The following is a 22,322-nucleotide window of genomic DNA, read 5'->3' as shown; positions in this document are numbered from 1 at the left end:
ACCTCCAACAAGTCAGAATGGCCATGATCAAAAAGACTACAAACAGTAAATGCTGGAGAGGATGTGGAGCAAATGGAGTGCTCTTGCACTGTTGGTAAGAATGTAAATTGTACAGCCTCTATGAAAGATGGTATGGAAAGTCCTTAAAAAAACAGGAATAAAACCTCAGTATGACTCAGCAATGCCACTCCTAGGCATATACCTGAGAAAACCAAAATCAAAAAAGACACATGTATCCCATTGTTCATTGCAGCACTATTTACAATAGCTAGAACATGGAAGCAACCTAGATGTTCATTGACAGATGAATGGATAAAGAAGTGCTACATGTACACAATGGAATATTACTTAGCCATAAAAAGAAATGCATTTGAGTCAGTTCTAATGAGGTGGATGAACCTAGAACCTATTATACAGAGTGAATTGAGTCAGAAAGAGAAAGATAAACACATACTCTAACACATATATGTGGAATCTAGAAAAATGGTACTGAATAATTTATTTACAGGACAGTAGTGGAGGAACAGACATAGAGAATAGGTTTATGGACATGGGATGAGGGGAAGCGAGGGTGAGATGTATGGAAAAAGTACCATGGAAACTCACATTACCATATGTAAAATAGATAGCCAACGGGAATTTGCTGTATGGCTCAGGAAATTCGAACAGCAGCTCTGTTTCAATCTAGAGTGGGATGGGGTGAGAGATGGGAGGGAGATTTAGAAGGGAGGGGTTATATGTATACCTATTGCTGATTCATGTTGAGGTTTGACAAAATTCTATAAAACAATTACCCTTCAATAAAAAATAAATTAGGAAAAAAGAAAAGTAAAACTATTTAAAAAAAAAAAGAAATTCTTTTGGACTCTGTGGGAGACAGAGAGGGTCAGATGATTTGGGAGAATGGCATTGAAACATGTATAATATCATATAAGGAATGAATCGCCAGTCTAGATTCGATGCAGGATACAGGATACCTGGGGCTGGTGCACTGGGATGACCCAGAGGGATGGTACGGGGAGGGAGGTGGGAGGGGGGTTCAGGATGGGGAACACGTGTACACTCGTGGCAGATTCATGTTGATGTATGGCAAAACCAATACAATATTGTAAAGTAATTAGCCTCCAATTAAATTAAATAAATTTAAATTTAAAAAAAGAAATTCAAATCTCTAGTTATATGTTAAGGAAGTCAAGGTATAATATACATAATAAGGAATATGGTCAGTAATAGTGTAGTAAATCTGTGTGGGGACAGATGGTTACTAGACTTAGGATGATCTTTCATAATGTATGCAAGTATCAAATCATCATGTAAATCACCTGTAACTAACATAATATTGTTACATAGTATTGTCAACTTTATTTCAATAGAAATAATTGAAAATAAATGTAGAGAATTACTATGTTCATGGATCAGACAATTCTATATTATTAGTAGAATTGATCCACAAATTGATCTATAGATTCAAAGCAATCCCAAATCAAACATCAGTGTGCTTTTTAAATGAAACTGGTAAGCTAGTTTTAAAATTTATATAGCTATTTAGATAACTTAGAATAGTAATTTTGAAAAGGGCATGCATAATTGGATAACTCACAGCACTAGTTTCAAGATTAAGTATATTGCAGTCAAGGCAGTGTGGTATTGGCACAGGGATAGAAACATCAATGCGAAAGATTGAAAAGTTCAGAAGTCAGCACACAAGTACATGGTCAATTTATTTTCAGCAAATGTGCCTGAGTAATTCAGTGGTGGTAACGAATAGTCTTTTCAAAACATGGTGTTGAAACAACTGGCTACCCATTTGGAAAATATTGAGCCCCCCTTTACCAAACATCATGCATGAAAATAAATTTGAAAGATTTCACCTATGTGATATAAAATCAAAACATTAACACTTTAAGAAGGAAACTGTTAGGTTGGGACAAAAGTAACTGTGGTTTTTGCATTGCTGAAATTTGCCATTTGATATTGGAATATATTATAAATAAATGTGGTTATGTTATATATCATTTTAATGCACATTTCTTGCTTTATGTTTTTTTGCTAGTGACTTGTTCAGTTGCCAAGTTGTGTCCAACTCTTTGTGACCCCATGGACTGCCGCACACCTGGCTTCCATGTCCTTCACCATCTCCCAGAGCTTGCTTAAACTCAAGTCCATTGAGTCAGTGTTGCCATTCAGCCATCTCATCCTCTGTTGTCACCTTCTTCTCCTGCCTTCAGTCTTTCCCAGCATCAGGGTCTTTTCCAATGAGTCAGGTCTTTGCATCAGGTGGCCGAAGTATTGGAGCTTTAGCATCAGTCCTTCAGGGTTGATTTCCATTATGATTGACTGGTTTGATCTCCTTGCTGTCTAAGGGACTCTTAAGAGTCTTTACTTGCTGTTTATTTTCTGTTCATTTTAGACTATGGAAATGATGTTAGACAAAAAGCAGATTTGAGCAATTTTCTTATTTGAGTTCAAAATGGGTCGTGAAACATCAGAGACAACTTGCAACATCAATAATGCATTTGGCTCAGGAACTTCTAACGTAGTACAGTGCAGTGGTGGTTTAAGAAGTCTTGCAAAGGAGACAGGAGCCTTGAAGATGAGCATAATTGCTGGCCATCGGAAGTTGACAGTGACAATTGAGAGTCATCATTAAAGTGGATCCTCTTACAGTTGCCTAAGAACTCAGCATTGACCATTTTACAGTCATTCAGCATTTGAAGCAAATTGGAAAGGTGCAAAAGCTCGAAAAGTGGATGCCTCATTAGCTGACCAGGAATCAAAAAAATTGTCAATTTGAAGTGTCTTCTTCTCTTATTCTATGCAAAAACAATGAACCATTTCTCAATCAGATTGCAAAATGCAACAAAAAGTGGATTGTATACAACTGGTGATGACCACCTCGATGGTTGGACCGAGAAGAAGCCCAAAGCACTTCCCAAAGCCAACTTGCACCAAAAAAGATTATGGTTACTGTTTGGTGGTCTCTTGCTGGTCTGATCCACTACAGCTTTCTGAATCCCTGTGAAACTATTACATCTGAGAATTATGCTCAGCAAATTGATAAGATGCACCAAAAACTGCAGCCCCTGCAGCTGGCATTGTTCAACAGAACGAGCCCAGTTTTTCCCAATGACAATGTCCAACCACATGTTAAAAACTTGAACAAATTGAACTATGAAGTTTTGCCTCCTCCAGCATATTCACCTCTCACCTACCGACTACCATTTCTTCAAGCATCTTGACACTTTTTGCAGGGAAAATGCTTTCCACAACCAGCAGATCTAGAAAATGCATTCCAAGAGTTCTTTGAATCCTCAGCTACAGATTTTTATGCCACAGGGATAAACTTATTTCTCACTGGAAAAATTGTGTTGATTGTAATCATTCCTATTTGATTAATAAAAATGTGTTTGAGCCTAGTTATAATGATCTAAAATTCACCACCTGAAACAGAAATTACATTTGCATGAACCTAACCAGAGAAAATCTTTGTAATATTAAATCAGGCAGATTTCTTAGGTAGGAAGCACAAATCACAATCTTTTAAAAAAAGAATAATTTGGACTTCCTTGAAAGACATAGGAAAATTAAAAGGCAAGCCACATTGAGAGAATATAATAAATCATATGCATATATGATTTGTGTGTGTATATCTGTGTATATCTATAATACATATATATGTCAGGGAAGTGTGTAATTTCCTTGGTTCTGTCTCACTGCAGCAAAAATTTGAAGCAATGGACTAGTGTTAGAGCTCAGTTTTATTCGGCAAGCAAAAGAAAATACATCCTTGAGGTATGAGGGCAGGCCAGCCCAAAAGAAGTGAAGAGAAGAGAAGCCAGCGGCTTAATTTTGCTCCCCTTTTTGTATGTTTTCCTCCTCCCCCTGAGCCTGTCTGATGTAAACTGGGCTAGCCTGGAGGGCTGTTTGCTTCATCTAAGGTTCTCACTCAGGTTCTTGGTCCTTCCTTTGTTCTGTTTTTCCGGGCTTTTCCCTTTCTTTGTCTTTTTGCCATCACTATTTTGGACTCCTTTTTCCTCTTCTAACTACCTAACATATATGTATCCAGAATATATAGAAAATGACTACAACTCAATGATTAATTTCCCAAAGAAAAATGCCTTGGATGATAAATGAACACTGAAGCATACTTTCACAGTCTTATTTGAAACAACATAAAAATAACTCTAAAAATATGTTTAATTACTAACATCCAAGTATAAAAATTTTGACTTTTAGTGTATTTGTACAGAAAATGGTAGAGTATTTCTTTTAAAATTGTAATTGAAAATAGCAAAGTATTGTAATCAGAAGTGTTAGTTGCTCAGTCATGTCCAACTCTGTGAAACCCCATGGACTGTAGCCTGCCAGGCCCCTCTGTCCATGGAATTTTTCAGGCAATAATGCTGGAGTGTGTTGCCACTTCCTCCTCCATAGGATCTTCCGAATCCAAGGATTGAACCTACATCTCCTGTGTCTCCTGCATTGCAGGCAGATTCTTTATCACTGAGCCACCTGAGAAGCCCAATCAGAGGAAAACATCAGTTCAGTATATAAGCGAGATTAAACAGTTACTAACCAAAATAATGAAGTTAAATAATATATGGAAACTATATTATGGAGACATACTATTTGTATTTTTAGAAAGATAGAGCCATATATTAGTGTGGAAAGATTTTAAAAAGTGAGTATTAATTTGTTGAATAAGAACCATAGTATCAATGAGGATGTATCATAAATGACTAGATGGCAATAAGCAAATGTCTTCCGTGATTTTCTCTTTATGTATTTTTTCTTACAGGAATTATATTGACAGGTATTTCCCCTTGAGTATGTCTTGAGGCCACATCCTTCCTCACAGCATCTTTCTCCAAACTTAGTGAACTGATTGACCTCTCCTTTGTTTTAGTTTTTCGTTTTAAAAACACAGACCAAAAAAAAAACCACATTTTTTTCTCTTCTTTTTTTTTACCTTTAGAGTCATAGTAACTTAGCAAAAAGTCAATGCCTCCTTCTTATTTACTCACATAGAGTATGCCATACCTCAAAATGTTTTTCAAGTAGTTTTTGCATTTTAAAGAGAATGTAACTGTGGAAATGATTCTAAAGTTCAGTGTTACAGAAAATTGTGACCTTGCTTTCATTTTGTAGGGCATCAAAAATGTGTAAAGTACTGGAGAATGGATTACATCTGTTTTGTCTTCTCCTAAAGTAATAATTTTTTGTGTGTGGTTCTTTTCCTCTTTTCCTTTGGTCTGTGGCTGCAAAAATCAGTTTAATTGCTCAGCTAACCTTTCCTTCTACCCAAGCATACCTTTAAAAAAACAGGTAATATTATTTTTTTGAGGCTGATATACTCTGATGAAATGTGAAGTTTATTTACTTTCCTTAGCATTTCTTTTTTCACTGGAGAGTATGACTAAACCAGTTCTCTTTAACTTTCGTGTAGATTTGTTATTGGGCGAGAAAAGCCTGGACAAGTGAGTGAGGTTGCCCAGTTGATAAGCCAGACTCTGGAACAAGAAAGGCGCCAGAGAGAGCTGCTTGAACAGCACTATGCCCAGTACGATGCTGACGACGATGAGGTAAGTTGCACTTGCAAACATTCTTCTTCCTTCATTTTTTCTTACTACATCCCTGCTCGATAAAACTCTCTTTACCATATAACAGTAAGACAGATCTTTGCAGTTTTTCAAGGTGAATATGTCAACCTCAACCTTACAGAAAGGAAATATTGCTTGTGTTTGTTATTAGCTTATCAATCAATTAATGGTATCATATTTAAAGTATGAAGTCTTCTGGATCAAATAAGCTCTCTTTTACCATATTATTAAGATACATTCATTGAAACAAAAAAAAAAAGATAAAAATACCAAAATATAAATACTAGCTATCTTGGATTTTTCTCTCTGCTTTGTATTTTTCAATTTTTTTTCCAAATTTTCTACAGTAAGTATGTAACAGGGAACACTTTTTAAAAAAATCAGTAATCATTTTGAATGAAAAGACATACGTACATATACAAACATACACAGAAAAGTACTGAAAATTGCTAAGTTTTTTTAGAATTTTTTCCCCCCAGGAAGAGAAAGTTCTTTGGATCTGCTCACTATGATTTGTGCTAACATAATGCAGAACAAAGCTTTTCCACCAGCACATATTCCATAGAGTAGATCCATATTGGAGTAATTTTGCATCTTGCTCTCTGTAAAAGATCAAGCAAATGAATAGAAGCTAACCCCCAAGTGAAAACGACTCTCCGGAACCCTTGCGTGCTGTAATACAATACAGATGCTGGCCTATTTCTAATGTGAGTGCCAAATGTACATTGATATAATGGGACAACATACTTCTTTATAAACATGTTAAACATGCATATGTTTCACATTGACATGTCAAAGGATCCATCAGCAGTGTAGCTGCAGAGTTGCATGCTCCATAAACATAGTGAATATTCAGGTAAAATAGATACTCTTCTTTATACCAGCTGGTAGAAGGATGGTGCAGCTTCATATGTTCAACCTCTGCTCATCTGATATATTATTTTTCCAGAACTTTTTTGGTTTCTATCAAGGACCTAGTGAAGATTAATAAAGAGACATTCAAATATTTTTCATGTATTCTTAGTGTGGAATGTTCTAACCCAAATGTATACTCATTTTTCATTTGTATGTAGTATAATGAGGATGTATGCTCTCTTTATTATAGTAGAAAATTTTTTCAGTGGTGCTTCAGTCAACTATTGATCTAAGAATAAACATCAGATTATTTATTTTTCACGTGAGTGAATTAGTTTCTTAAAATTCTATTTAATTGATTTAGTTTTTCACTTTCAGAATTCATTTTAAATGGCAAGTATTTTTTTGAAACAGAAACAGTGATTTCCTCAAATATTTGAACTGTCATCTTCCCTGTTTTTCAGTTCTCTGCACAAGTATCTTGCGTTTTATCAGAGACGCTGATTGCTTTGGCTGCAAGCCTGAATTAGGGTTGTAGAATCATTGCAGATTTGGCTGTTACCTGCTCACTCTGTTAGAAACAATTTAAGGTTCAGGGGAGTACAGGTGACATCAAGTGGTGGAAGGTGAGGAGGCCAAATTTTCCAGTCATTGAACCTCAGTGTCTTTGCTTAAAAGTACAGGGCCAGTTCCTCGTATTCATAAAGCATGAGGAATAAAGCATCAGGTCTAACAAGGAAAGAGGGAAAAATCAGATATCTCTTTAATTAAGGCTTCCCAACTGAACATTTTAGATCACATACTACATATTTCCTCCAGTTATCTTGAGGAACAGATCACATTCATCTGCCAAAGCTTTCAACCTAAAGTTTTTTTTTTTTTTTTTTTTGGTAAGATTTTCTCTAATAATTTGAATAAATGCATAAGGAATATTTGTCATTCAATGTTTATACTTAGAAATATACCATATGGATTTTGTTTATTTGTTTGTATGCCTTTTGCGGGGGACTTCCCTGGTGGCTCAGCAGTAAAGAATCTGCCTGCAATACAGGAGACCTGTGTTTGATCCCTGGGTTGGGAAGATCTCCTGAAGGAGAGTATGGCAACCTACTCCAGTATTCCTGCCTAGAGAATCCCATGAACAGTGGAGCCTGGTGGGCTGCTGTCCACAGGGTCACACAGAGTCAGACATGACTGAAGCGACTAAGCAGCAGCAGCATGCCTGTTTTTATAAGGAAAGCAGAGTTGATTGTCACCTGAGCAAATATTCTCAGGGGCAAGGAGGGTAAATATTCAGTGCCAGGCTTCTGCCGGGTGCCTTTCCTACATGATTTCAGATAATCTTTATAACAAGCAGAAGAGAATCCTTTCCCCTCCTTTTTCTAAAGATGTAATAATTGAGGCTTTTTCTAGTGGTATAGCTAGTGGCTGCCAGATTTAGGATGGGAACAGAGTCCTTCTGGCTCCGAAGCCTGGCCTCTTTGCAACACACTGCTGATTTTGAATGGAGTAGACAGATGTGTCTGTCTTGTATCTAGGCACACACAGAGTAACTGGGACACAAGAGATTCTGGAACGATTCCTGTTTGGGGTAATGAAGTTTCTTGTAACACCAAGGTTCTGGAATTCTTTGTTCTATAAATTTCTATTAATAGGGAGATTGAAGAGGACTTCCCTGGTGGCTCAGACAGTAAAGCGTCTGTCTACAATGCAGGAGACCTGGGTTCGATCCCTGGGTTGGGAAGATTCCCTGGAGAAGGAAATGGCAACCCACTCCAGTACTAAAAAATCCCCCAGGCGGAGGAGCCTGGTGTCCATGGGGTCGTAAAGAGTCGGACATGACTGAGCGACTTCACTGTTTTACTATAGGTAAATACTTAATCCAGAAGTAGCCTGTGAAGATAGGGCTTAAAGGGAAGAATAGCTGAGTATATAACTATTCTACAAAAAACCGGAGTTTAGTTTTAGGTTAAACTTTTTATTCTGCCTGCAAGTTGTTGAAATAGAAAGCAGATGCTTGCTGCACCAAGTAGCCTTCACTTTATTGAAAAGGTCAAGGAGCTCTTTCTCATTGTTTGTTTCTCTCTCATGTTCCTTTTGGGCATATCCCTCTCCCTTTCTTGTGTTACACACTGCCTCACCAAAGCATGCCCAGCTAAAACCAACCGACACACATAATTTTCTGTGTGTTAGAGATGAAAGGTCTGCAAATAGTGAAAACCCACTTTTGTGTAAACATGTCAATTTATTTACTTGATTTAGACATTTTTTATTAATGCTTCCAGGTGTTTGTAAATTGATTGATTTGAGTGTTATGTCCTTATTTTTTATTTATTCTCTCTCTGTGTTAATGAAAAGAATACATAATGAAAATAACCAATATTGGTTATCCAATGAGCGATTTGGATGGTCCTTGAATAATTTATTGATTTCATATGTAATTGAATAATTTATTGATTTACATATCCTTGTTAACCCTGAGTTGTGTAATCAATCACTTGGTTTCTCATTTTTCTTACCATTTATAGAATCATCTTGGGATTTCAAAGTTAGAATCATTTTTATTTGATAATATCCCCCATGACATTCCCTAGGCCAGCCAGGAAGACCTCTAATTAAATGCAGAACGACCAGGTTCATCCAGTTAATTTCCAGAGCCAGCACTTAGGTCAGCATTGTCTACTGCTGCTGCTGCTAAGTCGCTTCAGTCGTGTCCGACTCTGTGCGACCCCAGAGACAGCAGCCCACCAGGCTCCCACGTCCCTGGGATTCTCCAGGCAAGAACACTGGAGTGGGTTGCCACTTCCTTCTCCAATGTGTGAAAGTGAAAAGTGAAAATGAAGTCACTTGATTGTGTCCAACTCTTTGCCACCGCATGGACTGTAGCCTACCAGGCTCCTCCGTCCATGGGATTTTCCAGGCAAGAGTACTGGAGTGGGGTGCCATTTCCTTCTCCAGTTGTCTACTGAAAAACAGATAACTCTGGTTTTGGTCGCACAACCCAAGGTTGATTCTAACTTGGAACCTGTCACATTGACAGAGGGGAGTTGCTTGCTTGAACTGACCTATAAGGAAAGCATTGCACTATGAGGAAATATATCCTGAAAATGTAAAAGTACAGTGGGCCTCTTATCAGAACCATATTGAGGATTAAGAATACTTTACCATGTATTGTGTGTGCTTATATGTATCTGTTTTAATAGTTTAATAAATTACAAGTCATACTCCAGTAGAATTTAAAATATATAGATAATCCCAAACTTCATTTAAATTTCTGAATTTTCTGGTTTTTTTTTCTTCAAATATTTAAACTGGAAGAGTTTAAAATAAGTCAGTGCCCAGTTCAGTTTGAATTGCATTCCTGTTTCTGTTCATTCTCTGTTAAACATTCTGATTTTTTTTTTTAAGTTAAAATGGCTCTGCCTAACAGCTGAAAAATAAAAGAAAGGATCCTTTAAAGAAGAGGGAGATGTCTGTCTGAACCACTGAAAAATTTTAAATGTAGATGTGAGTGTATCTGTGATAAGGCATTGCACTTCTGGATTTATAAAATTATCATTCATTTATTTTTCTTTCTTTCTTTTTTTTTTTAATTAAAAAAACAAACAAACAATCTGAAAGGTAACCATGGAGGATTTCAGTAAACCCCTCAGACAGTCAGCACTATCCCATGAAATTCTAAGGTTATAGTAAATTTTTCAACTAGATTTTATTTTCAGTAACAAATTTAATTTCCATTCATATGCCACAGCTATCAGTGTTTACCTTTTCAGGCGAGGTGATATAATTGTGGCATGTGTTTTGTGTCTCATGAGTCATGTATCTGTATTTTGGGAATTCATTTCTGTCAAAAAGAGCAAAATGTAATGGGAAACACTGTGGGCTTAGATTGGAAATGAAATGTGAACTGGTACTTTACCACTTTAAAATTAGGACGTATATAATGGTTGTTCACATTAAAATGAGTCATTTTACATACACTTTTAAAATTATATGATTATTTTGCTTTTGCTTCTTTAAATATTAAGATATAATATTTATTAGACTTTGAAGTCTTAGATTATAGATGGCATTTCAAAGCCTTTTTGTGTAGTAGTTTATAACAAGATGAATTATCACTCCAGAAGCCAAGGCTCCTTCTCTTAAAATATAATTTAATCTTTCTTTCATAATTTGTTTTTATTACTAGAAATTATTATCATTACAACTATATTATGACAACATTAGCTTATTTTTTTAGAATCTTTTAAAGTATTGAATACAATTTAGAGCAGCTGCCTTCATGGATATGCATTTTTATTGCTTGTGTTAATATGTAATAATTAGAAGCAGGAATATAATGCAAGTTATGGTTTGCATAAGAGTTAAAGGTTTACAGAAATGTAATTTTTATGTGAAAAAGCATTAAAGGGATAACATTAAATTTGGCTTATGCTATATGCTGTTCCTGTTTGGAAGCAGGTTGTGTTGTACGAACAAGAGATTGCAGTTACTATGGATGGCCTTTTAATAATAAGAACTGGCTTTATAACTAGTTACATGGTTGAGAAACTAAGAGTTTGGGGGTATTTTCTTAGTTCTTAAAAATTTATGTTACAGTAAGCACTGGAACTTCAGTGTTTTTCCTTCCTTTACATTAGGCTGCTGTCTCTAGTGGAGGGAAAAGCCTTTTTTAATTTTTGTTGTCAACCATTTTAGAACACTGTGGCTGAATTGCAAGGAGTGTCTGGCAACTGCAATAACAATAACAACTATTTCCTAAAGGTTTGTTTTTCGGTGGAAAATAATGCTTATCTTTACCTTCCTGCTTCATGTGTGAAATTAAAAATTCTGTGTGTCTTATTAACTAGCTCTGTGCTCAGAAGAACTTCTCTAGAACCATGTGTTTTGTATGTTGAATAACAATTTGAAAATAATCACTCAAAAAATAGTATTTAATTCTGAAACATAGCACACATGTTAGTCACAGGTTCTGCAGTTTGGACTCACTTCCTAATATTTCTCCATGGATGTTTTTAACACCTAACATTTTAAATATTTTGTAATTCATAAAAAGGAAAAGAAAAAGATAACTAACAATAGGGCTGTATGATGTTTATAAAATATACACAGCAATTTAAATATATTGTCTTTAAATTCAGCGATCCTTTTTTAGAAAAGGATCATTTGGTAAAGTTCTTAATTTTTAAAAGGACTAAATGCATATATCTTTCAATTATAGTAGTATTTGTTCACATGACATATTGTAGGCATACTAAAATGTATAAAAATATTTTATACTTTAAATAATAAAATAATTCTCACTATCTTTCTGTTCGGTTCAGTTCAGTCGCTCAGTCATGTCCGACTCTTTGCGACCCCATGAATCGCAGCACGCCAGGCCTCCCTGTCTATCACCAACTCCCGGAGTTCACTCAAACTCACGTCCATCGAGTTGGTGATGCCATCCAGCCATCTCATCCTCTGTCATCCCCTTCTCCTCCTGCCCCCAATCCCTCCCAGCACCAGAGTCTTTTCCAATGTGTCAACTCTTCGCATGAGGTGTACAAAGTACTGGAGTTTCAGCTTTAGCATCATTCCTTCCAAAGAACACCCAGGACTGATCTTAGAATGGACTGGTTAGATCTCCTTGCAGTCCAAGGGACTCTCAAGAGTCTTCTCCAACACCACAGTTCGAAAGCATCAATTCTTCAGCACTCAGCCTTCTTCACAGTCCAACTCTCACATCCATACATGACTACTGGAAAAACAATAGCCTTGACTAGACGGACCTTTGTTGGCAATGTAATGTCTCTGCTTTTGAATATGCTATCTAGGTTGGTCATAACTTTCCTTCCAAGGAGTAAGCGTCTTTTAATTTCATGGCAGCAGTCACCATCTGCAGTGATTTTGGAGCCCCCCAAAATAAAGTCTGCCACTGTTTCCACTGTTTCCCCATCTATTTCCCAAGAAGTGATGGGACCAGATGCCATGATCTTCGTTTTCTGAATGTTGCTCTTTAAGCCAACTTTTTCACTCTCCTCTTTCACTTTCATCAAGAGGCTTTTTAGTTCCTCTTCACTTTCTGCCATAAGGGTGGTGTCATCTGCATATTTGAGGTTATTGATATTTCTCCCAGCAATCTTGATTCCAGCTTGTGTTTCTTCCAGTCCAGCGTTTCTCATAATGTACTCTGCATATAAGTTAAATAAGCAGGGTGACAATATACAGCCTTGATGTACTTCTTTTCCTATTTGGAACCAGTCTGTTGTTCCATATTCAGTTCTAACTGTTGCTTCCTGACCTGCATACAGATTTCTCAGGAGGCAGGTCAGGTGGTCTGGTATTCCCATCTCTTTCAGAATTTTCCACAGTTTATTGTGATTCACTATCTTTAGCTGCCAGTAACAGTGATAAGAGTAACTTAGAAATGGGAAGTCAGGTGTATTTAAGAGGGAGATTGAATCAGTTCTAATGAGGTGGATGAAACTGGAGCCTATTATACAGAGTGAAGTAAGCCAGAAAGAAAAATACCAATACAGTATACTAATGCATATATATGGAATTTAGAAAGATGGTAACGATAACCCTATATGCGAGACAGCAGAAGAGACACAGATGTATAAAACAGTCTTTTGGACTCTGTGGAGAGGGTGAGGGTGGGATGATTTGGGAGAATGGCATTGAAATGTGTATATTATCACATGTGAAACGAATCGCCAGTCCAGGTTCAATGCATGAGACAAGGTGCTCAGGCCTGGTGCACTGGGATGACCCAGAGGGATCGGATGGGAGGGGTGTTGAGGATGGGGAACACACACACAAAAAGACAAATAAAAGAGAGATTGCTTTATGGTGATTAGAAGAGCCAGAAAAATAGAAGAAATACAAAACCTTTCAACTTGTATGCAGACTCCAATTTGACTGGACTTTTAAAATTATTATATTTAATCATACCCTTTGGTTTATGATCCCAGATCTCTACTAGTGGTCATTATCATTGAAATTCAGAATCATAAGGTACTTGGAAGACATTCAGTTAAAGATTGTGTTCCTTTTTGGTCTTACCTCAGCAGTGCACACATGTGCACATAAGCACACACACAAACAAACACACTATGCTCAAGAGGTGGCATGCTGCTCTACTTGAAAGGTCCTCTCTAGTAATATTATTTGTATATAGAAACATTATTATTTATAACATTGAGCAGAGACAGGAAGATGTAGCATGTGAAGGGAAATTAGAAGTTAGAACAGAAAACTTTGCCTAAATAATGCCATCTTTTTGTATCTCATCTTTGGGGTTTATTTTTATTTATTATAATTCAAGCGATTTGAATATGTTTTCTCATTTTTTTCCAACTACCACATTGTGATATGAATTCATGAGCCAGATACAAAATGTCAGATAGAATTTAAATTAAATTTAAATTAAATTTCTCTCAGATTGCAGACTTTGTACTTTCTAGAAACCACTCTAGAACAGTTCAGTGATGAATTGCAGAGTTAGCAATGTTACACAAGTGCCATAAAAACAAACACAAATGACAGTATTTTTCCAACTTTATAAACATTTATGAGTTGAATATAATTTTTTACCAAAAAGCTCAAAAATGCTAAAATGCACAGTAAGAGTTCAGCCTTATTATCCTGGGAAACTAACTTTCCAGTGGGCCACAGGGATCCTGTGGTTCCCCATGCTTTTGGGTCTCCTGTTTTCTCTACCTTGAATGCCATTCCTTGCACTCTTGGTTGCTCTTGTTAATCCTGTTCACCTTTCAGGACTCCGTTTAGGTTTCATCCATTCCTCCAAAAGCTTTCCTGGGCTGTCTCAGCTGGGCTGAGGGCCAGTTTTTATCCAGTCAGTAGCACCTTGTATAGCTTTCTCTACCACTCTTTATCTGCCGCTAGTTGGTAATCTCTGCAATGGCAGCTTTCAGTAGCTGCTTGACTTTGAATACAGGCAGGGGTGAGCTCAACACTGGGCAGTTAGAGGAAGCCAGGACATTGAATCAAATTGAATCACTCAGATGATATTAAGGTGAAGAGTGGCGAGAAGAGTCAAATGAGGAGAATGACGTTCAGTTAGGAACATAACTGAAATAGTGAAGGGGAAATGGCACAGAATACAGGGATAAAAGAATCTAACTAGGAATAGATTAGAGACTGAAGGTAGGGTGAAGGACTGAAGGAAGCTGCTGTGCTTGTCTTTGGCACTTTGAGGGTTAGCACCTTTCTGTGGGCTTTGGCTATCACATTTTAACTGTTTTGAGAGACTATGAATTTACAATAAGACCCTATCTTTATCACATTGCACCAAAATCTTCTGCATATAAAGCCAAGAAAAAAAATAATTAATGCGTATTTCATTCCTTGAAAACCTTTGGGACCTTGGAAATAGCAGCCTGGTGACTCATACTGACATGACTGCTTTTTAGTCATAACTGAATAAACAAGTAGTAGAAATAGAATAGTCGAAATAGCCTAAGTGATACCAAGATCTATACTGCACTGATCTTCTCCTGTCCATTGTATGAACTTAGAAATATCCTTCAATCATAGAAATCTTTCCTGATACCAGGAATATAGTCAAACCTTTAGAGTGTGAAATGTATATAATGAGGTATATGGCCTTGGTACCAACGCCAGATAATGATGAAAAAGATGTGTAAGTTATTCCTATTCAAAGAATAAGTTCTTCCCTACTCAAAATAATACGAAAAATCGTAAACAAAATAGTAGCAAACCGTATTCAATAACATAAAAAAGATATCATGGCCAAGTTGAGTTTAGCCAATAATGAAAGTATGGTTTAACACTGGAAAATCAGTCACTATTGCATCTGACATTGTACGGAAAGGCATGAAGAAATAATTAAAGAAATAAATTAGAAAGAAAGACATAAGAGTTACCATTACCAAGAGTTATCATAAGAGTTATTATTACCAAGTGATTGTCTGTTTGGTAAACCTCAAATATATATACAGAGGATACATTACAGATAGAAGTAATATATGATTTCAGCGAATTTGCTGAATACAGAATTAATATAAAATATAACATCTATTTCACTGTATCTACATAGAGAAAATGTAATTTGTAAGCTATTTACCTTGTTAAAAGCAAGAACATGCCTAACAAAAGATAAGTATGACCTTCATGGAGAAAAATACATTTTATTGAACTTTATTAAAGAAAGCTTATATAGAAAGACAAAAAAAACCTTCTTGTTCATGGACTAGGAGACTCAGTAGCTTAATTCAGTCAGTTTTCTCTAAGTTAATTTATATATTCAATATGATTGAAATAAAAATGATTCTAACGAATTTTTAGATGGAATTTGATAACCTGATGCTCAAATATATATATGAAAGAATAATGCACCAGAAATAAGCATGATATTTCACATGGTATTTATTATTAAGAGATATTTATTATATTATATTAAGAGATATTTATTATTAAACTGTAGCAAGTTAGAACCTAGGACAAAAGAATGGACAAGTTGGTCAATTAGCTCAGAAACAGACCCCCCCACATAGAAAATTTGTTTGTGACACAGATAACAGTCTAGATGAGTTGAGAAATATTAGGCTTTTCAATGAAGGGTAAATGGTAAAATTGCAACCCTCATCTCAATCTGAGCTTAAAAGTTCATTCCAGATAAATTATTGCTCAAATGTGAAAAGAAAAGCTGTAAAATTTAGGATTCAGTATAGAAGAATATCTTTATGACTTCAGTGTAAGAAATGGTTCCTTACATGAGACGCTTAAGCAAATCTATAAAGGAAACAATTGAGAAAATTGAGTGCATTATGATTAATAACTTCTTCTTATCAAGAGATTACTTCTGTGAAAACAAAAAGACATACCAGAAGCTTGAAGAAAATATTTGAAAAAATAAAAAACTGAAAGAAACCTGTATAAAAAGTCCTCTATGACTCAGTGAGAAAAGTCTACATATAGACTATTGACTTAAATCGTCATATTGTAGGAAAAGAGAAATCTGAGTGGCCAATGAGCACATGAAAAGATGCTCAAACATATTAGGAATCAAAATGTAAAAATTAAAAGCCAAAATGAAATACTGTTTTCCATCTATTAAAGTGATTTAAATTGGATATTTTAAGTTTTGGTGGGAATATGGACTAAAAGGAACTCTTCTCTGTAAAAGTATAAATTGGCCAATTCACTTTGAAAATGATTTGGCATTATCTAGTGAAGTTGACTCAACAATTATATTTCTTAAAAAAATACCTTAGTAAAATTCTTAAATTCACGAGGTGTTGCTGTTGTTGTTGTTCAGCCACTCAATCGTGTTTGACTTTTGTGACCCCATGAACTGCAGCACACCAGGCCTCCCTGTCCTTCACTATCTCCCTGAGATTGCTCAAACTCATGTCCATTGAATCCATGATATCATCCAATCATCTCATCCTCTGTCATTCCCTTCTCCTGCCTTCAATCTGTCCCAGCTCAGGGTCTTTTCCAGTGAGTCAGCTCTTCCAGTGAGTCTTGCATCATGTGTCCAAAGAATTAGAGCTTCAGCTTCAGCATCAGTCCTTCCAATGAATATTCAGGGTTGACTTTCTTTAGAATTGATTGGTGTGATCTCCTTGCTGTCTAAGGGACTCTCAAGAGTCTTTTCCAGCACCACAGTTTGAAAGCATCAATTCTTCAGTGTTCAGCCTTCTTTATGGTCCAACTCTCACATCCATACATGACCGCTGGAAAAACCATAGTCTTGACTAGACGGACCTTTGTTGGCAAAGTACTGTCTCTGCTTTTTAATATGCTGTCTAGGTTGGTCATAACTTTTCTTCCAAGGAGTAAGTGTCTTTTAATTTCATGGCTGCAGTCACCATCTGCAGTGATTTTGGAGACCAAGAAAATAAAGTCTGCCACTGTTTCCATTGTTTCCCCATCCATTGGCCATGAAGTGATGGGACCAGATTCCATAATCTTAGTTTTTTGAACATTGAGTTTTAAGCTAGCTTTTTCATTCTCTTTTACATTCATTCAGAGGCTCTTTAGTTCCTCTTCAATTTCTGCCATTAAAGTGGTGTCATCCGCATATCTGAGGTTATTGATATTTCTCCCAGCAGTCTTGATTCCAGCTTGTGACTCATCCAGCCTAGCATTTCTCATGATGTACTCTGCATATAAGTTAAATAAGCAGGGTGACCATGTATAGCCTTGACATACTCCTTTCCCAATTTGAAATGAGTCCATTGTTCCATGACCAGCTCTAACTGTTGCTTCTTTACCTGCATATAGGTTTCTCAGGAGGCAGGTCAGCTGGTCTGGTATTCCCATCTCTTTAAGAATTTACCACAGTTTGTTGTGGAAGCACAGTGTAATATCATTCTTGTAATTGAAAAGAATTGGAAACAACTGATACCTCTATCAAAAAGAGAATGGGTTAATATATTGAGGTATATTCAATGGAATACCATATAGAAGATGTCTCTGCAATTCATAACAGGAATTTCAGGAGCCTATAATTAAAAAGAGAAAGGCACAGAAGAATATAATTGATATAAACTTCATATAAATGATTCCATTTATATGAAGTTCAAAATCATGTAAAAATTACTGATACATTACTTAGTCATACAAAAATATAGTAAAACTAAAGAAAAACAAGAATGATAAAAATCAGCAGAATGCTTCTGAAGGGCGAGAGACTAAACTATTACAGAACCAAGAGGCGCACAGAGAGGATTATAATTGAAATGCAGTGGCACTGCCCCTTAAGTTGTTAGTTCATTTGTGGTGGTTATACCCTTATTTCATCATATTTTTATATATTTCATAAATATTATTTGTGTGCACTCGATATTTAATGAAAAAAGTTAAAATCTGTCATGTCCAATTGCTTATATTTAACAGTTATGTGCGTATAAAATGAATATGACATGATTCGTGCTCTCCAGGGTCCTGTAAAATGACTTGAAGACTTTGTGTCTCAAAGTGGGATTCTCATAGTACTCCTTTTTTTTAATATAAATGTATTTATTTTAATTGGAAGTTAATTACTTTACAATATTGTATTGGTTTTGCTCATAGTACTTCTTTAGGATTGCAAATTTCTCCACCCAACCTCACATCTGCTGGAAGAGAATATGCGCTATAAATGGCCCAGGGCTATGGGAGTTTGTGGGAAGGGTTAGGTATAATCAGGGCTGGAGCTGCCCAGTTTAAAGATGCCAGGAAAACTGTCGAGAAGACTTTTGAGCGCTGGTATTGCAGACACTTTCAAGAAGAAATTGTTGTCACAAACCACTAGATAGCCATAATGAGGAGAGGAGTAAAATTATTCCCCCTCAAAGGAAATTATAAGTTTGAGTGTACATTTATTATTAATCCATAGAAACACCATCAATGATATTTTTGTTGGTCTTACTTTTTGTTTGCTATAGACTCTGTAGCTATAATTTCTAGATCTATGTGATAATCAGCATTTTTGCAATCATATGAGTCAATTTTTATATGAATACACCATATTTTCCAAGATTCAATTAGTTGTATAATTAAAGAATTATTGAAATAATAATAGTGTGCCACTTGGTCAGTGTAGTTGTTCTCTTCTGCAGATTAAAGATTCAGGAAAATACAAATCTCTTAAGTCTCTTCCCACAGTTCTGCTGGCAACAGAATAAGTGCTTCATTGTTTCCTTAGCAAGTAAAATGAAACTCAAGGAAGGCTGCCAATTTGAAACTGCAGTGTGACATTTGAATTACAGAGGTCTACTTTGGTCTCTTGACTGTTTAGTTCTGGATATCAGTGGGAAAAATAGGGATCACTGGTTCCCTCCTCATATAGAATATATTCATCAGAAACTTAAAGACAATGACATTTATATCTTACTAAGTAGCTATCAGTTATAAAGAGGAATTGAATTAGAAATATTGAGTCATGGAAAAATATAGTTTATACTCCCCAGAAGCTTAGTATTTTGCTGTGGAAACAAATATGTATGGCAAAGAATGTACATCATTTTCAAAGAAGTCTGTCAAAAGGCCAGAAAACCATAGTCTAAAAGAATCATCACAACAAAGGACACACAAAAGTAAAAGCGTGAGTTTGAGACTTGTGGTTTCAGCTTTTATTTGCAAGAATTTGTTTGTTGTTATTGTTTATATGTGTTTTGTAACTAAGAAGCTGGGGTAATATTGGGTGAAATCAAGAAATAAAAAGACCAGTTCACCTGCAGAGTATATGAAAGGAGTAATGGTGGGGAAGTCTTAACAGAGTAAACTGAATAATGTTATAAAAACTTCAAAAATTAGCTAAATTTCTAGGAAGTTTTTTGAAACTAACACAACATTGTAAAGCTACTATACCCCAATAATAATAATAATGATTGGGAACAGTTCTCTCCAGGGCTCTAAGATTTCTGAGGCATTGACTACTCTTTGTTCTAGACTTCAAGTCCCTTATAATTATGCACTGGAAGTGACAAATAGATTCAAGGCATTAGATCTCATAGAGTGCCTGAAGAACTATGGACGGAGGTTCATGACATTGTACAGGTATGGCCCTAACAGAAGCAGAAGGTGTCAAGAATACACAGAAGAGAACTATACAGAAAAGCTCTTCATGACCCAGATAATGGTGTGATCACTCTCCTAGAGCCTGACATTCTAGAATGCGAAGTCAAGTGGGCCTTAGGAAACATCACTACAAACAAAGCTAGTGGAGGTGATGGAATTCCAATTGAGGTATTTCAAATCCTAAAAGATGATGCTCTGAAAGTGCTGCACTCAATATGCCAGCAAATTTGGAAAACTCAGCAGTGGCCACAGGACTGGAAAAGGTCAGTTTTCATTCCAGTCCCAAAGAAAGACAATGCCAAAGAATGTTCAAACTACCGCACAATTACACTCATCTCACACAGTAGCAAAGTAATGCTCAAAATTCTCCAAGCCACGCTTCAACAATACATGAACCGTGAACTTCCAGATGTTCAAGCTGGATTTAGGAAAGGCAGAGGAACCAGAGATCAAATTGCCAACATCTGTTGGATCTTTGAAAAAGCAAGAGAGTTCCAGAATAACATCTACTTCTGCTTTATCAGCTACGCCAAAGCCATTGACTGTGTGGGTCACAACAAACTATGGAAAATTCTTCAAGAGATGGGAATACCAGACCACCTGACCTGCCTCCTGAGAAATCTGTATGCAGGTCAAGAAGCAACAGTTAGAACTGGACATGGAACAACTGGTTCCAAATTGGGAAAGGAGTATGTCAAGGCTATATATTGTCACCCTGCTTATTTAACTTACATGCAGAGTACATCATGAGAAACGCTGGGCTGGAAGAAGCAGAAGCTGGAAACAAGATTGCTGGGAGAAATATCAATAACCTCAGATATGCAGATGACACCACCGTTATGGCAGAAAGTGAAGAGGAACTAAAAAGCCTCTTGATGAAAGTGAAAGAGGAGAGTGAAAAAGTTGGCTTAAAGCTCAACATTCAGAAAACGAAGATCATGGCATCCAGTCCCATCACTTCATGGGAAATAGATGGGGAAACAGTGGAAACAGTGGCAGACTTCATTTTTTTGGACTCTAAAACCACTGCAGATGATGACTGCAGCCATGAAATTAAAAGACGCTTGCTCCTTGGAAGAAAAGTTATGACCAACCTAGACAGCATATTCGAAAGCAGAGACATTACTTTGCCAACAAAGATACATCTAGTCAAAGCTGTGGTTTTTCCAGTAGTCGTGTGTGGATGTGAGAGTTGGACTGTAAAGAAAGCTGAGCTCAGAAGAATATATGCTTTTGAACTGTGGTGTTGGAGAAGACTCTTGAGACTCCCTTGGACTGCAAGAAGATCCAGCCAGTCCATCTTAAAGGAAATAAGTAGTGAATATTCACTGGAAGGACTAATGCTGGAGCTGAAACTCCCAATACTTTGGCCACCTGATGTGAAGAACTGACACATTTGAAAAGACCCTGATGCTGGGAAAGATTGAACGTGAGAGCAGAAGGAGATGACAGAGAATGAGCTGGTTGGATGGTATCACTGACTCAATGGACACGAGTGAGTAAACTCCAGGAGCTGGTGATGGATAGGGTGGCCTGGTGTACTACAGTCCATGGGGTGGCAAAGAGTTGGACACGACTGAGCGACTGAACTGAATCAGTGACACCACCTCTATCCTGGAAAGCATTCAGGTTGACCTCAGCTCACTGGCCAGGGTTTTTATGGATTATAGAATTGGCTTAACCCGTAGATTTCTCCCTTGTGGTCCCATTCCTCGTCTGTAAAATCATTGATATCTTCTGCTATATTTGAGGATGTAGTGGTTTGGCACTAAAGACACTGATACCACTAGTACCTTAGACCGAGTGAAAAACTCAGTTGAAGAATCTTAAGGAGACAGCTCCTGTATTTCTAAAGTAGACCTTGATGGTTTATGGAATTTGTTTAGCCAGTAGGGTCTGGAAGCCTGGGGAGTATAGTCAGTCTCAGAACTGCAAGTTGGTCTCATTCTGCTATTTGGAGTTCTTTTAATAGTAGTTTTAATTATATGCTGTGGGAAAGACTGAATAGATTTTGTCTGGCCACTCTTGGCCACACGTATTAATGTCGTCAAGGGAATGCCATACTCATGGGAAGGTTCATCAGATACCCAGATAGTGCAGAAATGAGGATGAGTATTATTGGAAAACAATTCCCCCAGGGCTCTCTGACTTTTCTGCATGTGTTATGAGCAGAGGCACTAATGGCCTTTGTTTCAGATATTTTTTCAATGATATTTTACATAGTGAACAGCCTTGGAAAATAGAGATAGTGTCTCCGTTTAAGGTAGGTGACAGACTTGCTTATCGCCTTTGATAAAAAATTTGAATTTCCTAAGCTCAGAATTCTTAACA

General features: G+C 36.6%; 1 protein-coding gene across 12 annotated transcripts in view; it reads left to right on the top strand.

The window, feature by feature from the left end:
- The window catches only part of PPP1R9A (protein phosphatase 1 regulatory subunit 9A), a 343,573-nt gene that overhangs the window by 240,460 nt on the left and 80,791 nt on the right, over positions 1-22,322 (top strand). For 7 of the 12 annotated variants that reach the window (XM_018047402.1, XM_018047405.1, XM_018047398.1 and 4 more), the window contains exons 6-7: positions 5,447-5,582; positions 11,154-11,219. In XM_018047402.1, coding sequence (XP_017902891.1) covers positions 5,447-5,582; positions 11,154-11,219 — 202 coding nt within the window. The remainder of the gene's footprint in view (positions 1-5,446; positions 5,583-11,153; positions 11,220-22,322) is intronic. The other 5 variants (XM_018047406.1, XM_018047403.1, XM_018047404.1 and 2 more) reach the window with 1 other exon arrangement.

The sequence above is a fragment of the Capra hircus genome, chromosome 4 (assembly GCF_001704415.2).
Source record: "Capra hircus breed San Clemente chromosome 4, ASM170441v1, whole genome shotgun sequence".
In the NCBI taxonomy this organism is placed as follows: domain Eukaryota; kingdom Metazoa; phylum Chordata; class Mammalia; order Artiodactyla; family Bovidae; genus Capra; species Capra hircus.
The sequence above is the reverse complement of the archived record's forward strand: the minus strand, read 5'-3'. Positions and strand labels throughout refer to the sequence as shown.